The 16,562-nt window shown below is 49.2% G+C and overlaps 1 protein-coding gene across 1 annotated transcript in view; it reads left to right on the forward strand.

The window, feature by feature from the left end:
- The window catches only part of LOC119440758 (corticotropin-releasing factor receptor 2), a 318,940-nt gene that overhangs the window by 136,637 nt on the left and 165,741 nt on the right, over nt 1-16,562 (forward strand). The window contains exon 2 of the mRNA XM_049662454.1: nt 2,885-3,079. Coding sequence (XP_049518411.1) covers nt 2,885-3,079 — 195 coding nt within the window. The remainder of the gene's footprint in view (nt 1-2,884; nt 3,080-16,562) is intronic.

The following is a 16,562-nucleotide window of genomic DNA, read 5'->3' on the forward strand; positions in this document are numbered from 1 at the left end:
TTCACTAAACTATGCTTCGCTAAATGCGCCTTGCGGATTCAGCGTCGCTCAGACGTTGCCGGTGTGCCACATTTCCGTGATCACATATAGGCACTGCTCAGTTTCATCCATTTTTCTAAACAATGGTTCGTGTTCGTTGATCTGCATTTCTTTCTTTCTAGCTCTCTCTATTCGACAACCTGGTTTATCATGCTAAACCAGACAACGCCACGTGCGAAATCATGCAGACGAACACCAGGATATCAGAAAGAAACTTATCATTTGATGAAAGTGAGTGAGTGAAAAACTTTTATTAGAGGTCCGGCGAGGACGCGAGCTCGTCGCGCACCCGGCTAGTCCCACGTCGGGACCGGCAGGTCTAGCCCACCGGCCCGGTCGCGGGCACACCGGACAGCCAGGATTTGCTTGTCTAGAGCGGGGCTACGCAGAAGCCAGTCCCACTCATCCTTGCTGAACTTGGGGTATCTCGACCCGCACTCCCAGAGCATGTGTGCTAGAGTGGAGGTCTGCCCGCAGGACGGGCAGGCGTCGTCGCGATATACGTCAGGGTATACAAACTTCGTGCAGAACGGCCAGACACGGATATGTACCGGTCTGTAAAAGTCTAAGTGAAACAGCTTGCGCCCTATTCAATTTGGGGTGAGGGGGGGGGGGAGGGGGGAGACCCTTCTAGACATGTAGAAGAATTTCGTAACCTCATTGTGAGTACCGGGAGCATACCTGTGGCCGTAGGGGGAGGGGTGTCGGCTCTACTTACAGAGGAAGCGCGGTCGGTGAGGTCGCGCGCAGCCTCGTGAGCAGACTCATTGAGGTTCGGGGGAGCACCCTCGACCGACCCTACGTGAGCGGGAAACCAGTGAATCGAATGATGCGTGAGAGCATCCGGATTGGAGACGCTAGGAAGACGAGCAGCTTGCTCGGCGATGCGACCAATTTGATGAAAATCAGCGGAACATTGGAGTAGTTGCACAATAATAAAAATAGAAGGCGTGTAACTAGAAACCCATCGGTCAAAGTAACAGAAGCCGTACACATGTATCTAACAAGCAACAAATATAAAACATGCACGAAGACATTTGGCAAGCTGTTTAGAAAGTGTGAACCCCGAATTGAGCGTTTAGGCATAGACGGAAGCTTTTATATAGCTGGTTTCAGTAATGATGATATCCGAAAGTGCGCTTCGTATGCGGATTTCAGGCAGGACCACCGTTAAGTTGAAGGCAGTCATGTTATCGTGGAATAACATTAACCCGGTGTGATTATGTAGTAACGCTAAATTGAACAGAATCGTCGCACAATCTCAATCAGAATGCATTTCATACCGCATTCCGGACACGCAGCAGTCGCTTGGTTAGGTGGTCACAGTGCGCTTACCTCATTATTGCGTCCAGTTTGCTAATTAAACGGAGCACATTAACCAACTCTGCCTAAGCGACCGCTTTTATGGCGTCTCTTCTTCTCTTAACACTTCCCCTCCCCAGAGATTTGACACAGCGCCCTTTTGGTGAGCCTAGCTCAACTATAGTTCCTCTCGGCGCACGGTCGACCGTAAATCTTGCTGATCGCTTCGTCTAATTACTCAACCGTTGCTCTATCGAAAACCTCTCGAGGCTCATCTCCCGCGGGACAGGGCAGGGCAGCGAGCTAATGGCATGCGTGTGACTTAGGGGCGGAGCGCATCGGCACTGATAACAGCTCTAAGTATTCGACACAGGAAAACGGCGGTTTGAGTACAGTGCGTGTGAACACGGTATTGCATAATCACTTGGACCGAGAGAACAAGAGAAAAAAAAAGAACATTTATTAGATTTCGGCCCTTTTGTACGGGGTTACAATCTGCTGGGGTGATGGTGAGAGACGGCTGGAAACGGAGGTGAGGCTGCGACGCTGATGGCGTCGGTCAATTAATACAAAATAAATACATGCGATCTTAACATTTTATCAAAATTAAAGAAGCATGAACTAAAGCATCCGAAATGGGCTGGTAATTGCCTTCACAAGAAGGGCAGTGCTCGACCTGCCTCGTAGAATATGTAGCTTACCACATGCTTCAACTGGGAATAACAAAAAGTTTTAAAGACGGAGTAATGGAAATAGATGGATTGAAAAGTGGGTGAGTTGGAACCTATCCATTCTTGTCCCGTCTTCTTCCTTGTGTTTCGTTTGTGTATGCGCTGCCCAAGAATGGATAGAGGAGATAATAACGTGCGTACGTATAATGTTATTTTCGTAAAGCTGAGAAGAAAGGCGCACTTGGAATCGATCGACCAAGATTTCAACTTAACGCCATGAGTTCCGGAATAAAAATCAAACTTTAATCACTGAGTTATTCAAACGCTACATAGGCACAATGATAGAAGATCATATTTTCTTGCCGCACACTGCAGTTTCGACAGAAAATAGCGGAGCAGCTAAAACGAAAGTTGACGAAGATGTCTACCCGAGAAGAAGCAGCACTTGCTGCATGCAGGCTTGAACATGGTTGCGCATGTCCGCGTCGGTCTGTCTGGCGTCCCGTCGCGGTGGCTATGGCGTTCGGCTGCTGAGTACGAGGTCACCGGTTCGATTCCTGGCCCGGGCGACCACTTTTTATTTCGGGTAAATGCGAAAACGCTCGTATACGCATATTTATGTAGAAGTTAAATAATCCCAGGTGGTCAAAATCCTCCACTCCACTACGACATTGCTCATTTCCTCAGTGCCGCTTAAGGGCGTTAGACGCAATCAATCAATCAATCAATCAATCAATCAATCAATCAATCAATCAATCAATCAATCAATCAATCAATTAATAATCAATCAATCAATCAATCAATCAATAAATCTGGTGAAAGAACTATGTCATCGCGCTAATGTCGCTCGCTGGCCTTTCTGCTGTTCGCAGGAGCCTCTGGCGCCCAGGCGCTGGTGTCGTCAAGTTCTTCCGCTGCTGTGACGTCGTCGGCTCCACGCTGCCCTCCCGTGTGGGACTCGATTCACTGCTGGCCCCCCGTGGAAGCCGGCAAGATCCTCACGCTGCCCTGCCGGGAAGTGTTCGGCCGGCTCAACTACACGCAGCACGACGTCCGCTGGGGAGCCGGTGAGTCACGTCGAGCGGCGCACGCAGTCAAACTGGCTGTTCTTGCGGCGAAGGCCCTCGAGTGTTGGATAGATGAGTGGATAGATATACTGTTTGATAGACACTTTATTGAAAACTTAACGTCGGTACGCCACAAAACTGCTGCGCTAATAGCCGGAGCTATAGCTTCGGCTATTGTAATCTGCTTATAATATTGCGTCACCTTCTATCTCTGCTTCGCTATCCTGCGCCACCTTGTTTACTCGCCGCATTTCATCTCGCCCACACAGCTGAAATGGTACTTTTACATACCGGTACTCTTCTTGTCATATTTTGCTTTGTACTGATTGAATTACCATGTGACCCACGGCCAATACATGTGCACTGTCAGCGTTAAGCTATTTCTATACTAAACATTAACAATAATTATGACATCGAGTGCAACAAGTAACACGTAAACAACAGCTTAACTATAAAGTAAAGGGCAATAAATCTTTGAAGTTGAAGGCAACTCGCAGAACGGTTAAGTAAAGTAAAATGCTTGTTATTAAACATGTACGCGTGTACGATTAAACCTTTTCATTCGAGCTATAGTGACATCAAAACTCCTACTATTCCATATTATTGCAACATATAGTGCTGTCTCAAACACTGACCATAAGTGTTACGTGTTGTATAAAGAATCAAATTAAGGCTACTTGGCATTTCTAGTGTAATTGTTTGATATCAGTAAACGAATTAATGAGCAGCGCTACGAAACGAGGCGGTGGTGATGGCATTATATGTACATCCTGGTTGTGTTTATTCTCAACGTGTTCCTACTTACGTTTGTGTAAGTTAAGTATCGAATCTTAAGGTATTTTATTCTCCTAAAGAAAGTATAGGGACCGAGGTTAGGCCGACTATAACAATGCGTGATTCGGCAAGCGAAAGAACAAGGAACCGTTCAGGCCGATGGCATGAGCAGAAGAAACTATATTTTATTCTTCGATTTTTCTAAACTCGCCGCATGCATCACGAGGAACGAGGTACATGCGCATGCCCATGCACCTGTGAGTACCATAAATAAAAATGCTGCCGATGAAGATGACAATGGCCGCTAGAGGACTCCCCCCCTTCATTTTAGGAGGAGGAGGAAAGAACTTTATTTTGTTAATTTCGCTTAGTGAGGGGTGGCTACCAGGTGATGCCTTACAGCCACCTCCTCAGCTATTTTTATGGCCCGAAGTTGAAACTCCAGGTTCGGGTTCATGGGTAGCGCTTCCCACGCTTCAGGCTAGGGAGCGGCCAGGAGGATCGGTGGGGGGAGGGGGGTCTTCCCTGCAGTCAATAGGAGAGGCGCAGCGATGCACGGGCGCCCAAGAAACGGCCTTTGGTGTCGGGCGGTCGGCTAAATCCTTTGTTTCTGCTGTGGTAAAGTGGTCGAAAGCGCATAATGCTGGCGAGGTCGCCAGGTAGGCGGGTTTGACTCTGTCGATAGCCAGGAGTTCTTCACGTCCGTTAAGCTCGATGGTGACAGTTTTTTCTGTCCGGCTGAGCACCTTGAAAGGGCCGTCGTAGGGAGGCGTAAGGGATGGTCGGATGCCTTCACGCCGGACGAGCGGAAGGTCTTCAGCCCAAGAAGCGCGAGCCTGGCGAGCCATCAAGGCGGCTTTAAGTTGACGATGAAGGCGTTCGACCATTCCATTGGCCGATGGGTGGTACGCGGTAGTATGGACATGGCGGACGCCAAGCAGCCACGTGAGTTCGTGGAAGAGATCGCATTCACACTGTCGGCCATGATTCGTGGTATCAACGCTGGGTCATCCGAAGCATGAGATCTAGCCACTGACAATTACGCCGAAGCCACGGTAAGCGCCGTTACGTCGGTGAGAGGAAACGCCTCAGGCCAGCGGGTATAACGGTCCACACAAGTGAGGATGTAGTGAGCACCTCTGGAGTGGGCCAACGATATCAATGTGAACATGATCGAACCGAGCGTCGGGCGGCCGAAAGGAGTGAATTGGCGATTTCGTGTGTCGTGTCGTCTTGGAGCGTTGACAGTAAAGGCATTCACGCGCCCAGCGGCGCACGTCAGAGTTCACACTCGGCCACACAAAGCGGGTCGTAATGAAACGCTGCGTAGCACGAACTCCGCGATGACTTGCGCCGTTAAGCTTGTCGAATATTTGACGGCGGAGCCGGGGTGGGACAAACGGATGTGTTCGACCCCGTGAGCCGTCGCAAGCGATGGTGCCTGGAGAAAAAGGAAGGGGAACGTCGGACAACGCCAGTGACGTGGTGGATGAGCGGATGTCCCTAAGTTCGACGTCTGTAAGTTGTGCCGCGGCAATTCCTTCGAAGTCAATTAAGTGCGGGCGTTGATATTGCGTCGATACGGGAGAAGAAATCTGCGGCCGCATTGACTGGGCCTTTAATGTACCGAACGTCCACGGTGAATTCGGAGATAAAGTTGATGTGCCGTGTTTCTCGTGCGGTATAAGTGTTCTGGTTACCGCGAAAAGCGAATGTCAAAGGCTTGTGGTCCGTGAGGACGGGAAAGCTTGAACCTTCCAGCAGGTGTCGGAAATGTCGAATGCCAAAGTATACCGCCAGCAGCTCACGACTGAACGTGCTGTATCGCGTTTCTGCAGGTTTCAATTTATGCGAGAAAAACTCAAGTGGGTACCAGGAGTTGCGCTGGAACTGCTGTAACACCGCGCTGACAGCTGTACTAGATGCATCGGTGATGAGACGCATTTGTGCAACGTGCAGAGGATGCACCAGCCGTGTGGCATCCGCCAATGCGTTTTTGGTAGCTTGAAAGGACGCTTCGGCGTCAGACGTCCAAGTCAGCGGGGAGGACGTAGCTTTCTTTGTCTTGAGTAGGTCAGTGAGTGGTATGATAATGCGGGAGATGCTGGGAAGAAATCAGTGGTGGAAGTTGAGCAGCCGAAGGAACTCGCGGAGCTTTCGGATTGATGTTGGGCGAGGAAAGTCGCGGAAGGCTTGAACCTTTTTTTTTCCAACGGTCTGATTCCCTCGCGAGTAACGCGGTGTCCGAGGAACTCAAGGTCGTCGACACCGAAGGCGCACTTTCCGGGGTTGATGAGGAGGCCGTGTTCCTGGAGCCTAGAAAATAGCAGGCGCAAATGGTCGCAATGCTGTTTGGGGAAACACTAGCCACTAGGAGGTCATCGAGATATGCAAATACGAAGGAGAGTCCCCGGGTTACCTCGTTGATGAACCTCTCGAACGTCTGAGCAGTGTTTCACAACCCGAACGGCATGCGAACGTACTCGAAAAGCCTGAATGATGTTACAATTGCAGTCTTGGGGATGTCCGCTGGCTCAACCGGAATCTGGTGGTAGGCCTTTACCAAATATATCTTGTTCAATATAACCGCTTCCGCTAGGTTGGCAGAGAAGTCGTGAATGTGGGGGAGGGGATAGCGATCAGGGACGGTGCGCGCGTTGAGGGCACGGTAGTCGCCGCACGGGCGCCAATCCCCAGGGTCACGCTTGGGAACCATGTGGAGAGCTGACTACCAACTGCTCGAGGAAGGACGGATGATGCCCAGTTGCAGCATGTGGTCGAATTAAGCATGTGGTCGAATGGCAAGGTGGTCCCCAGCGAGGCGTCTGGGTTGGCAAAACACTGGAGGGCCAGTAGTGACAACGTGATGCGTGATGTTGTGACGCCAGCTCAAGTTTAGAAGGTTTCGTGATGGCTGGAAGTCTGACAGAATTGAGGCGTACATAGAGGATGGATGATATCTGAGGCGCCGTTCCAGTGGTTAATGTCGTAGGTGCGAGGATGCCTTGTATAGACATACTGGTCGTCGTGTCGACGAGTCGACGAGCGCGGAGACCAACACTGAGGGCGAAGTGGGTCAGAAAATCAGCATCAAATATGGCCATGCGTAGGTCTGCAACGACGAATACCCAACGGAAAGTGCGTCGGAGACGCAAGTCGATGGTAAGAGAACGCTGACCATATGTTTTGATTGCAGAGCTGTTGGCTGCTTGAAAGGGCGCAGTTTTCTGAGAACGCTACCGGTCTAGTCCCATCGCAGGAACGACACTGACCTCTGCACCTGTGTCCACGAGAAATCGATGCCCGGCAATCCTGTCAGTGACGTAGACCAGGGGGCTTGTCATACTACAAGAGTCACTGGCCGCCATCAGTGGCTCTGCGGTATGTTTCCCTGCCAGCCGCAAGGGCAACGGCACTGACGTGCACTGGCACCGAAGTTGCTGGGGTACCAGCGGTATACGCGGCGACGAGGGCTTGAACGGGAGCTAGACCTAGGAGAGAATCTGGAACGGGAATCGTGGTCTCGTCGACGATAGTGGGATGGTGGCCGTAGTGCATTAAACGTCTCAGCAAAGTCATCGATCAGTTGCTCAAGGCGAGACTGGGGCTCGTCTTCGAGTTGCGACAGCGGAACGGTAAATGCCGTTGCCACAGTAACTCTTGCTGAATAGTCAATGACGCAATCGACCAGATTCGCCAGCTTGTCGAGGGACAGGTTGTCTGGTGCGGTAGCGAAGGCAATAACCACATTCTGCGGCAGGCGCTGAAGGAACAGTTCTCGCAGCAGCGGGCTGTTTGCGTCCAGTCTACTGTCACTGAGAAGCCGCCGCATGTGACGTATAAGTTCCGACGGTCGCCGGTCGCCGAGCTTCTCTTCGTTGAGGAGCTGCTGAAGACGCCTGCGCGCTGACACAGACGTGCGGTGCAGCACCGTCGTTTTAAAGTGGTCATAGGGGGTGGTTTCGTGGGGCGCGTCCACAACGTCGTAGAACTCCGAAACCACCTCCGTTGAGAGTGCGGAGACAGCGTGGTAGAATTTCGCTTGTTGCGTAGTAATGCGCTGAAGGGTGAAGATGGCCTCCACGTAGGCAAACCAGGCTGCAGGATTCTGTGGCCAAAACGATGACAGGTGAATCTGCACCGTGGCGATGCCCTCTGCGCCGATCGCCGGTCTGTCGTTCGTGGTCAATTCCATGATGTGGTGCTCGCCTCGCGATCACGTCCGGGTCACCACGTTATAGGGACTGAGGTTAGGTCCGCTATAACAATGCGTGAGTCAGCGAGCGAAAGAACAAGTAACCGTTCAGGCCAATGACAGGAGCAGAATATGATGATGATGATGATAATGATGATGATGATGATGATGATGATGATGATGATGATGGCGCCACACTTTGGCTCGTAGAAAGTATATTTTATTCTTCTTCTATTTTTCTAACCTCGCAGCACGCAGCACAAGGAACGAGGCACATGCGCATGCCCATGTACCAAAGCATGCCATAAATAAAAAGGCGGCCGATGAAGATGACGTATTCTATTTGTTAATTCTTTTGTTTTTATACACCGAATGTAACCTCCCGATTCATGGCCAACCCCCCACTGTGGGTATGCGCCACAACCACTCAGGTCAACGACAACAACAAGTGTCTTTGTTCTGTGTGCTCCCTGGAGAGAGAGAGAGAAATGGGGTGGGAAAGGCAGTGATGGTAACCGGCAGAACTTCTGGTTTGCTACCCTGAAATGAGGGAAAGGTAAGGGGAAAAGAAAGACGGAAAGAATAGCGGAGAGATAAAGCAAATGTCTGTTTCCTACATTTTCATTCAACTATTGCTCCAGCCGCCTTTTACTCTTTATCACCAAAGTTTCACAAAAAAACTGTATCTACTACTCTGCGAGTTGTACTTGGATATGGTTATTTGCATACACGCGCAGACAAGTCACACTTCCTTTTTACGTAGTATGACTAGAAGTAAACCTAGCTCCGAAAAAAAAAATATATACATACTTCCGCTCCCGCATTCCTACCAATCGCTTAGGCTGGGATGCTAAGGAACGCATTTCAGTCCTAATGACGTGTTGTGCCTTTACGCCGAAGATACAATGTATACTCAGAGAACGCTATAGTTTGTCGTAAGAGTAAAAATATTTCGTAGGCTCGTGCATGCGCAAAAACAAAACATACTCGCACCCATCGGCATGATTCTCGGTCGGAAACACCTAATTAATTGACTCGGAGCGCCAGAAAGAGCTGATCTGTCTGAAACTCCGGGAAGCCACGGGTTGCACATCTTCGTGCTGGCGCACTGTTTGATTTGCGTGTTTAATGAACCACCGGAGGCAATGTCGATAGATGGTTCTCGGTACGCAAGAGGTGGTTGTACGCGTGAGAACAGTAGCGGCAAAGTACGGTTTTTCGCGCAGAAAAAGATAGAACGACCAACGTGGTTGCCAATTAAGGGACGGATTATACCCATATATCGAGCGTGCTTGCGTTCCAATAAGCGTGTCCTTCGCGCGGCGTTAGTGAGCCCGCGATTTTTGTAGTGGCTAGAAAGGCGAGAGGATAGAAATTCAAATGCGATGTCTTCCTGTCGGTTGACAGATAGCTCGACGTTTGGCAACGACAAAGGTGCGGACATTGCCACCGCTTTAGTGAGTGATATGTGTTGCTGGGGCCTCATATTATTGAGCTCACTCTTCAAGTGTCGGTAAGAAATTAGCAGCATACATTTTCTCGGAGCTTATTTTTGGTTCGGATGCCGCGTCGCTTTAGTATACTTGTCGCCAGGCGCACGACACTTAATCATCTAAAGAAAGTGTCGGCTAGGCCCCATTGGTTGACGGCGGGAGAAATGTCAATGACCTTGATCGCGGGAGTCATTGGTGCAGTTACCGGAGATTGCGCCTTGGTTTTATTTGTGCCTCTCAGACGGCACTTCTTTCTACCAGTATACTTAACTAATACCGCACGGAAGTCCTATCGCCTTCCGTAAACTTCCCACTAACGTAACTGTCTTCCATGGTGATCGAAATAAATAACCTGGGCTCATAATCAACTAATGGCAGCGCACGTTCTTCTATGGTTGAGCGTGAATAGCTGCCGAGGAGGTCCGACATAACGCTTCTTGCTTGTCGTTCAGGGCGTTCTTTTTTCTCCTTCGACAAGAGGTTAAGCAAGGACTCGATAGCCTTGGGTGCTCGAATCCTCGTCTCGGATCTTCGTCGTGTGTTTATTCGACACGCTATCGCGAAGAAGTTCTCCTAGCTCGCTCCTACATAAGGCCGACTAGCGCGACTCCTGAAGTGAACCGTAGCCTCTATTCATCAACTTGCGAACAGCGCCCTGACGGGTGCGAGGTCTGGTTGGGCGATATGCAGTATCCCGATAAAATCCTGAAGTCACGGCTCATCAGCTATGTCGGCTCTGAGCAAGTCTGCAGGGCTGTGCACAGGCATACAAGTATGGGTAATGTCTCGTGCAGCACTGTTCTCGTCTGCTTACATGAGTAATAGTATTTATGGTGAGGTCGGCATCGAGGCGTTGTTATTCTTATTAGTGGTTTTTTTACTTTGCTTATGCCTCCGTATACACCACCATTGACTATCTCAACCTCTTACCGAGGGTCATGGCGCAGTCGATCACGTCGGGATGCTTGTCCGTTTATTGTATACACAATATTTGCGTATATTCAGGCTGATATGTGTACGCAATAAACTTCAAAAGCCGTCGTTTGTTAACAAACAACCAATCGTGGAAACTAACGGTTCCGTAAAGAAACCGATGACCAATCAAGAGGCGTTTCTAAGGGTGAACAGTTTTACGAGCTCAGCACAGATCAACTGATGCCAGCCCTGCCTGACAGCACTGCGCGTTATTAGTGAGCGAATATGGGTGAGAAAGAAAAGCTTCAATGCCTGCCCTATCAGTCTCCGGGTGCCCCGATGGCGTGCTTTGTCGGTGCTGTCACTTGCAGGCACTCGTCTCGTTATTTGACGCGACCTTTGTACACCGCTACTTCTTGCGGCGGTAGTCTCCGCCCTGTACGTAGAACTTCGCCCGAAGGTTCTTGTGATTTAATGCCTTGCTCACAACGTGTCCCTCATTAAGAAGTTTTAGTCCGCTCCTATATATTGCTCCGAGTATTTTGATTTGATGTTTTTTTGGAAAAGCACAGCTGCTTTAATCATCTCGCACCAGACGCTCGAGGCGGGAAAACAAGAGTGGCAACGTCAAAACAACGCAAACAAGTGCAAAGTATCGAATCTTTCGGTTCCTCGGTGTTGGCGCGCTCGAATGCATTCGACATGTCACCGATCCCTTGCTGTGATACCACATGGTGCACGAACTGTGGAGAACACCGGAGAAATACGGTCGGTTTTACGTTGAATTCCTTACTTACTTGTATTTCTGCGTGCAGTGGAAATAACAATAAAGAAAGTCTTTAAAATGCGCGAAATTTAGTATCTTTGCTGCACCCTCTTGCATACATTTTACTGCTGAACGTTAATTATTCACCGAACACGAAATACGTCTTTTGAATCTAAGGTAAGAACCCCTATATCAAGCCCTGCATAAAGCAGGGTTGCCATCTTCAGCTACCATTAAATTATATCTCTCTCTTTTTGTGTTGTAGCTATTACATGTTGTGAGAACATGCTCTGAGATTAGCTGGTTATCTATATATTGTGCGCCTATTTATGTGTGGGACATTGCATGACAAAATTTCGCTACTGACGTGTATATCTGTCGCTTTGTCTTGGTGTAAGCGCAATGGACGATGCACACTAACGGAACCAAACGGTGGGCACTCATATCCAAATGTCTACACCTATAGAATCCCGCCATCATCCTCTCAGCCTACATTCATGTCCCGTATGCGTCACTATATAAACCAGGCGATATTCCTATTTTGATTACACGTAGACAGGATGGACTTGCTTACCATCCAGTTTGTCGAGCTCACAAGATTAGGACGTGTTACATAGGCAGTGCCCGGCCCGTTATCTATTATAGAAACCTTTTCCAGTCGGTAGAACATTTATCTCAAATGAAATGTAAGATATTATTGACGAATGACATAAGAAAACGCAACGCAATGAAGCGTGTGCTATCAACAATTTAATGTACTCGAAGCATGCACTGTGGTGTTCAAGATGAAAAGTAGCAAGACAGCGAAGCACCTATCCTGTTTGCAACAGTCTCTACTGAGAAAGCGCGCAGTACTTTTTTTCCCACGGAGATCCCCAACGTGCGTTTGTTCCTGTCAGTCGTGTTGTTGTTACAGATCACCACAAAATAGTAGATAACTGCCATCACTCTGAACTCGATGTAAGATTCAATATATCGCCGCTTCCGGTAGTCTGCAAGTTCGCCAAGCTCGAGGATTGGAAAAACTAAAACTATGAAATACGTGGGGATTTCTAAATTGTATGCATCTACAGCAATCGCTGTGGCGTTTCTGTGGCGCGGAGAAAAACTTGGAGATTCATAACATGTCTCAATCCCTATTTACACAAAATTTGTGCCAATTTATACGCTGGTTGCCTGGAAGAGAATGTGTGTGAGGGAGGAGGGGGGGGAGTGACATTTTAGCCACTCCCCCCCCCTCCCTCAGGGGGGGGGGGGAGGAGTGGCTGAACAGGTGATAAACTGGTGCCACAGAATTTCTGCCACTTGGGGAACACCAGTGTTCACCACTGGTCTTGGAAGGAAAGAAGGAAGGAAGGAAGGAAGGAAGGAAGGAAGGAAGGAAGGAAGGAAGGAAGGAAGGAACGAACGAACGAACGAACGAACGAACGAACGAACGAACGAGCGAGCGAGCGAGCGAACGAAGAAATGAATGAACGAAGGAACAAACAAACAAAATAACATATGCTAACCTTTCGGGTGATCTGCGTGTTTGGCGCATATCTCCTTCCGAGTATTACTCGAAAAGGCACAAACGGGACATCAGTAGTAATATAGGAATGAGCTTACAGGTGAAACACTCGTTCAGGGAGGAAAAAAGAAAAAAAAACGCTTCAGTATTTTGATGCTCATCATCAGCGCTTTATACGCTCCGTAGGTTGCCCAGTAAAGGCTGTATGTTGTGGAGAAATGAATAGACGGATTACCTCATACCCGCGTGCTCTTGCACTGAAGGAAAACGGAACACTACAATTCCCTTCTTCGTACGGTGTTTATTTTAACGCGATAGCGTTAAGGGCCCCGTGTCGCAGAAAATTCGGCGTCGGCGTGGATGTCGGCGTCCGTGGCGGAGAAAATCATCCCAAACCACCTCGACCACGCAGGCCCTCGCCGTGGCGCAAGGTGTTAGTGCAGGAGAAAATCATCCCGAAACAACCCGACCGCGCAGGCCCTCCGCGTGGTACAAGGTGTTTGTGAACAAGAACTGAATTTTTCACAGTGAAATCCGTCAGAAAAATGGCAAAGTACGACTTAACCACAACCTACAGACATAGTGACGTCAGACTGTTATTTGAATGTACAAGAAAACATAATTCTGTTACGAGGAAACTCAAACACTAACCCCTTTTCCAGCATTTCTACCATAGTAACAGCGGCGCGCTCGGGTAGGCTACTTGCGAAAATCTTATCCAGATCGCTCTCGCATCTTCGGCAAGTCAAATTGGGACTTGGCCTGCCTAATGCGTTTTGGACAGGCGCGCTCGTCGGGGCAATAGCAAATAAAATAAAAATGGTCCTAGGGCCTTCACATTTTAATGTAAGATGACCTATATTGCTCCTGGAAAAACGTCTTTCCAGCAATGCATTTCTGTTTAAAAGTGAAGCCGACTTTGAGGGGATCGGTGTAAGCTTGGTCTTTGTAAGCTGGCTTTCCTACGTCCTGTGTTGCAGTGAAGCCTACTCAAAGAAAAATGCGATGCGAATGGGGCCCGATAACGCTATCGCGTTCCACTCTTACAGCGAAGCTTAAGAGTCCTCCAATTTTTTCTCTTGTTTTCCCCAATCAATTGCGTATGTTGGCATGCATTGAAAATGTGTGTCTAGCCTAAATTCTCAAATTGTAAGCAATTCTCAATCATGTCCTGTTGAAAGGCGTAGTACATTTCTGTATTGTTATTTCGATCGTTATTTTAACAATGATAACAATGAATCTGTGTTCGCACCGAATGTTGCGGAGCGCGTCCATGACCAACCTCGTGAGCATGACGCTCGCGGCCCCCGTTGCACACGCTTACGAAGATCAAACGGTGTGCTCTACTTTCTGGGGGTTTACGCACCAAAACCAGTTCTGATTATGAGGCACGCGGTAGTGGAGGGCTCCAGATTAATTTTGACCACCTGGGGTTCTTTAACGTGCACTACGACGCAAACACACGGGCGTTTTTGCATTTCGCCTCCATCGAAATGCGGCCGCCGCGGCCGGGATTCGATCCCGCGATCTCGTGCTCAGCAGCGCAACGCCTTAGCAGATCAAAGGGTGTGGACTTCAGAAATAAACGCTGTTTCATTCTATCGGTCGTTTATCTCTGAAGATCAAAGGGTGTGGACGTCAGAGATAAACCGACCGATAGAATGAAACATCTCCCAAAAGAAGTGGAGGTTAAGAAGCGAGAAAAGCACTCGTCGCATGCTGCGAGGTATCCGAAGAAGTGAGCGAGGCGGTTGCAATATCTGCGGAGGCGAGGGTAGCCTGCACAGAGGGAGCCAGAATGCGTCGAAGCGTCCGCGGTGATAGCGAATGGCGTAACGTTGCAGTCGGCAAGATCTCTCTTGGCCGTCGCAGAGCAGCACATCAATCCCAGTTCTCGCTTGGCTAGTCATTCGGCCAACAGAGCGGTCAGTCCTCACGCCGGCTCCTTTGGCCATTCCCTCCGTGGGAATTGCGGGCAACGAGATTGGGCTCCGTGAGGCGTCCTACATCAAGAAGCTCGTAACGTGTGCGCTATACGAGTTGTCGGTTCATTCTTTGAGTGGACGTGCGACCTTGACTTCGACGAGGTTGGGCCGCTTTCGTGCTGAACGAGAAAGTGAATGCGGGGCAGAACGTGGAGCTTCTCATCTATCAATTTAGACACTGCATTTGAGATTTCTTATCAGTCGAAGCTTAAGAAGAAGTTACACCACGCAACGAACGACGGAAGGACAAATGATAGGTATATAACGTCAAAGGAGAGGACGACAGCGCTGTGGATTAGGGAGCGAACCGGGGTGACCGATATTCTAGTAGATATTAAGAGGAATAAGTGGAGTTGGACAGGTCTTCTAATGCGTAGAGCAGATAACCGTTGGTCTATAGTAGAAAAACAGAATAGGTACCGAGAGAGAGAGAGAGAGAGAGATAAATGAGATGCGAAAGGCAGGGAGGTTAACCGGAAGGTAAATATCCAGTTTGCTACCCTGCACTGGGGCAGGGGTAAGGGAAGACAGAAAGTTAAAGAAAACTGCACACACAAAGAAAGAGAAGGAAATAAAAAAAACACAAACACATACACACACAAAGGAACTCAGGAGCGTCACAGCTCGTTACAACAGGTCGCTTTACTGGAGGAACTTCAGTAGCGCCCTCGTCACCTTCTGGTGTGAAGACCGTATCAACCGGCATTCTAAGATCGTCTGCTCAGAAAGCGGCCGGTCGTCGAGGCGTGCAAACTCCGTCACGAGTGACTGTCTAATAGGCACCAAGGGAAGGAAAACGCCGTATGGAGGACGCATGTAACTAGATGCTGTGAGGGAATCAGGGAAATTGCAGGCATAGAGTGGTGTCAGCTGGCGCAAGACAGGTGTATTCGGAGAACGATTGGAAAAGCGTTCGTCCTCCGGTGGACATGAAAGATAATGATGATGATGACGACCAGGTGGTGGTGCTTCATTTAATTGCGGGAGACCTGATTATTTCTTTTGAGCGCATGTGACTTCCTATAGGCGGAGCATACTAAGTCGGGAACGCCCTTCAACTCGTTTAGTCTTGTCTTGCGAACTGAACTGTTTTGTGCAGAGCACATAAAGCAGCGTGGAAGTTCCATGTTATCGTGTTTTACTAAATCGTATTTTATGTAATCCCGTTCTACTCCATACACTATCCTCTGCATTCCATCTCGTCCGATCCCGTTACGCTGTATCGCATATCTTACAGGCTTCGGGTTAACTTCTATCAACACCGACTGCAACGCTTGTGGTGGCGAAGAAACTGCAGAACGCCTTCTGTGCTACTGATCGTGATTCGAAAATGAAATGCTCGCACTCCGCACCGCTCTAAACCAGCCAGATGGAAGACCTTTGTTGTCGGAGAGACAATATTTTAGGAACATGGTCTTGCGTATCAAAACTGCAGAAGGCCACAAGATCGCAGCTATGTGTTTTCTGATGACAACTGGAACGAGTGACAACCTGTAACAGAGCGCTGAGAATTTCCATTTCGTCGCGACTCCAGTGCACGTCAACTCTTCACTTTCTCTCCTTCTCGTAGTTTTTATTGCGATAGCAATTATATGGACACTCCAAGCGCATTCCTGTCGTCGCCGTCGCCGTCGTCGCCGTCGCCGTACGGTTTCGTATAAAGTCCAACGGCGATAAACTCGTCGCCGCGCGCCGTATGCTGTATGTGCGAGTGAAAGCGCGCGAGGGACGCGTGCTTTCACGGAGAGCGAACGCACGGCGGAGAGCAAACACGACGTCTCCGGTCGTGCGAAAGGCTGTGGGGGGATGGCAGGGAGGGAGATGAGGCGACGTTTAGCTGCAGCA

This window comes from Dermacentor silvarum, chromosome 2, assembly GCF_013339745.2.
Source record: "Dermacentor silvarum isolate Dsil-2018 chromosome 2, BIME_Dsil_1.4, whole genome shotgun sequence".
Lineage (NCBI taxonomy): Eukaryota > Metazoa > Arthropoda > Arachnida > Ixodida > Ixodidae > Dermacentor > Dermacentor silvarum.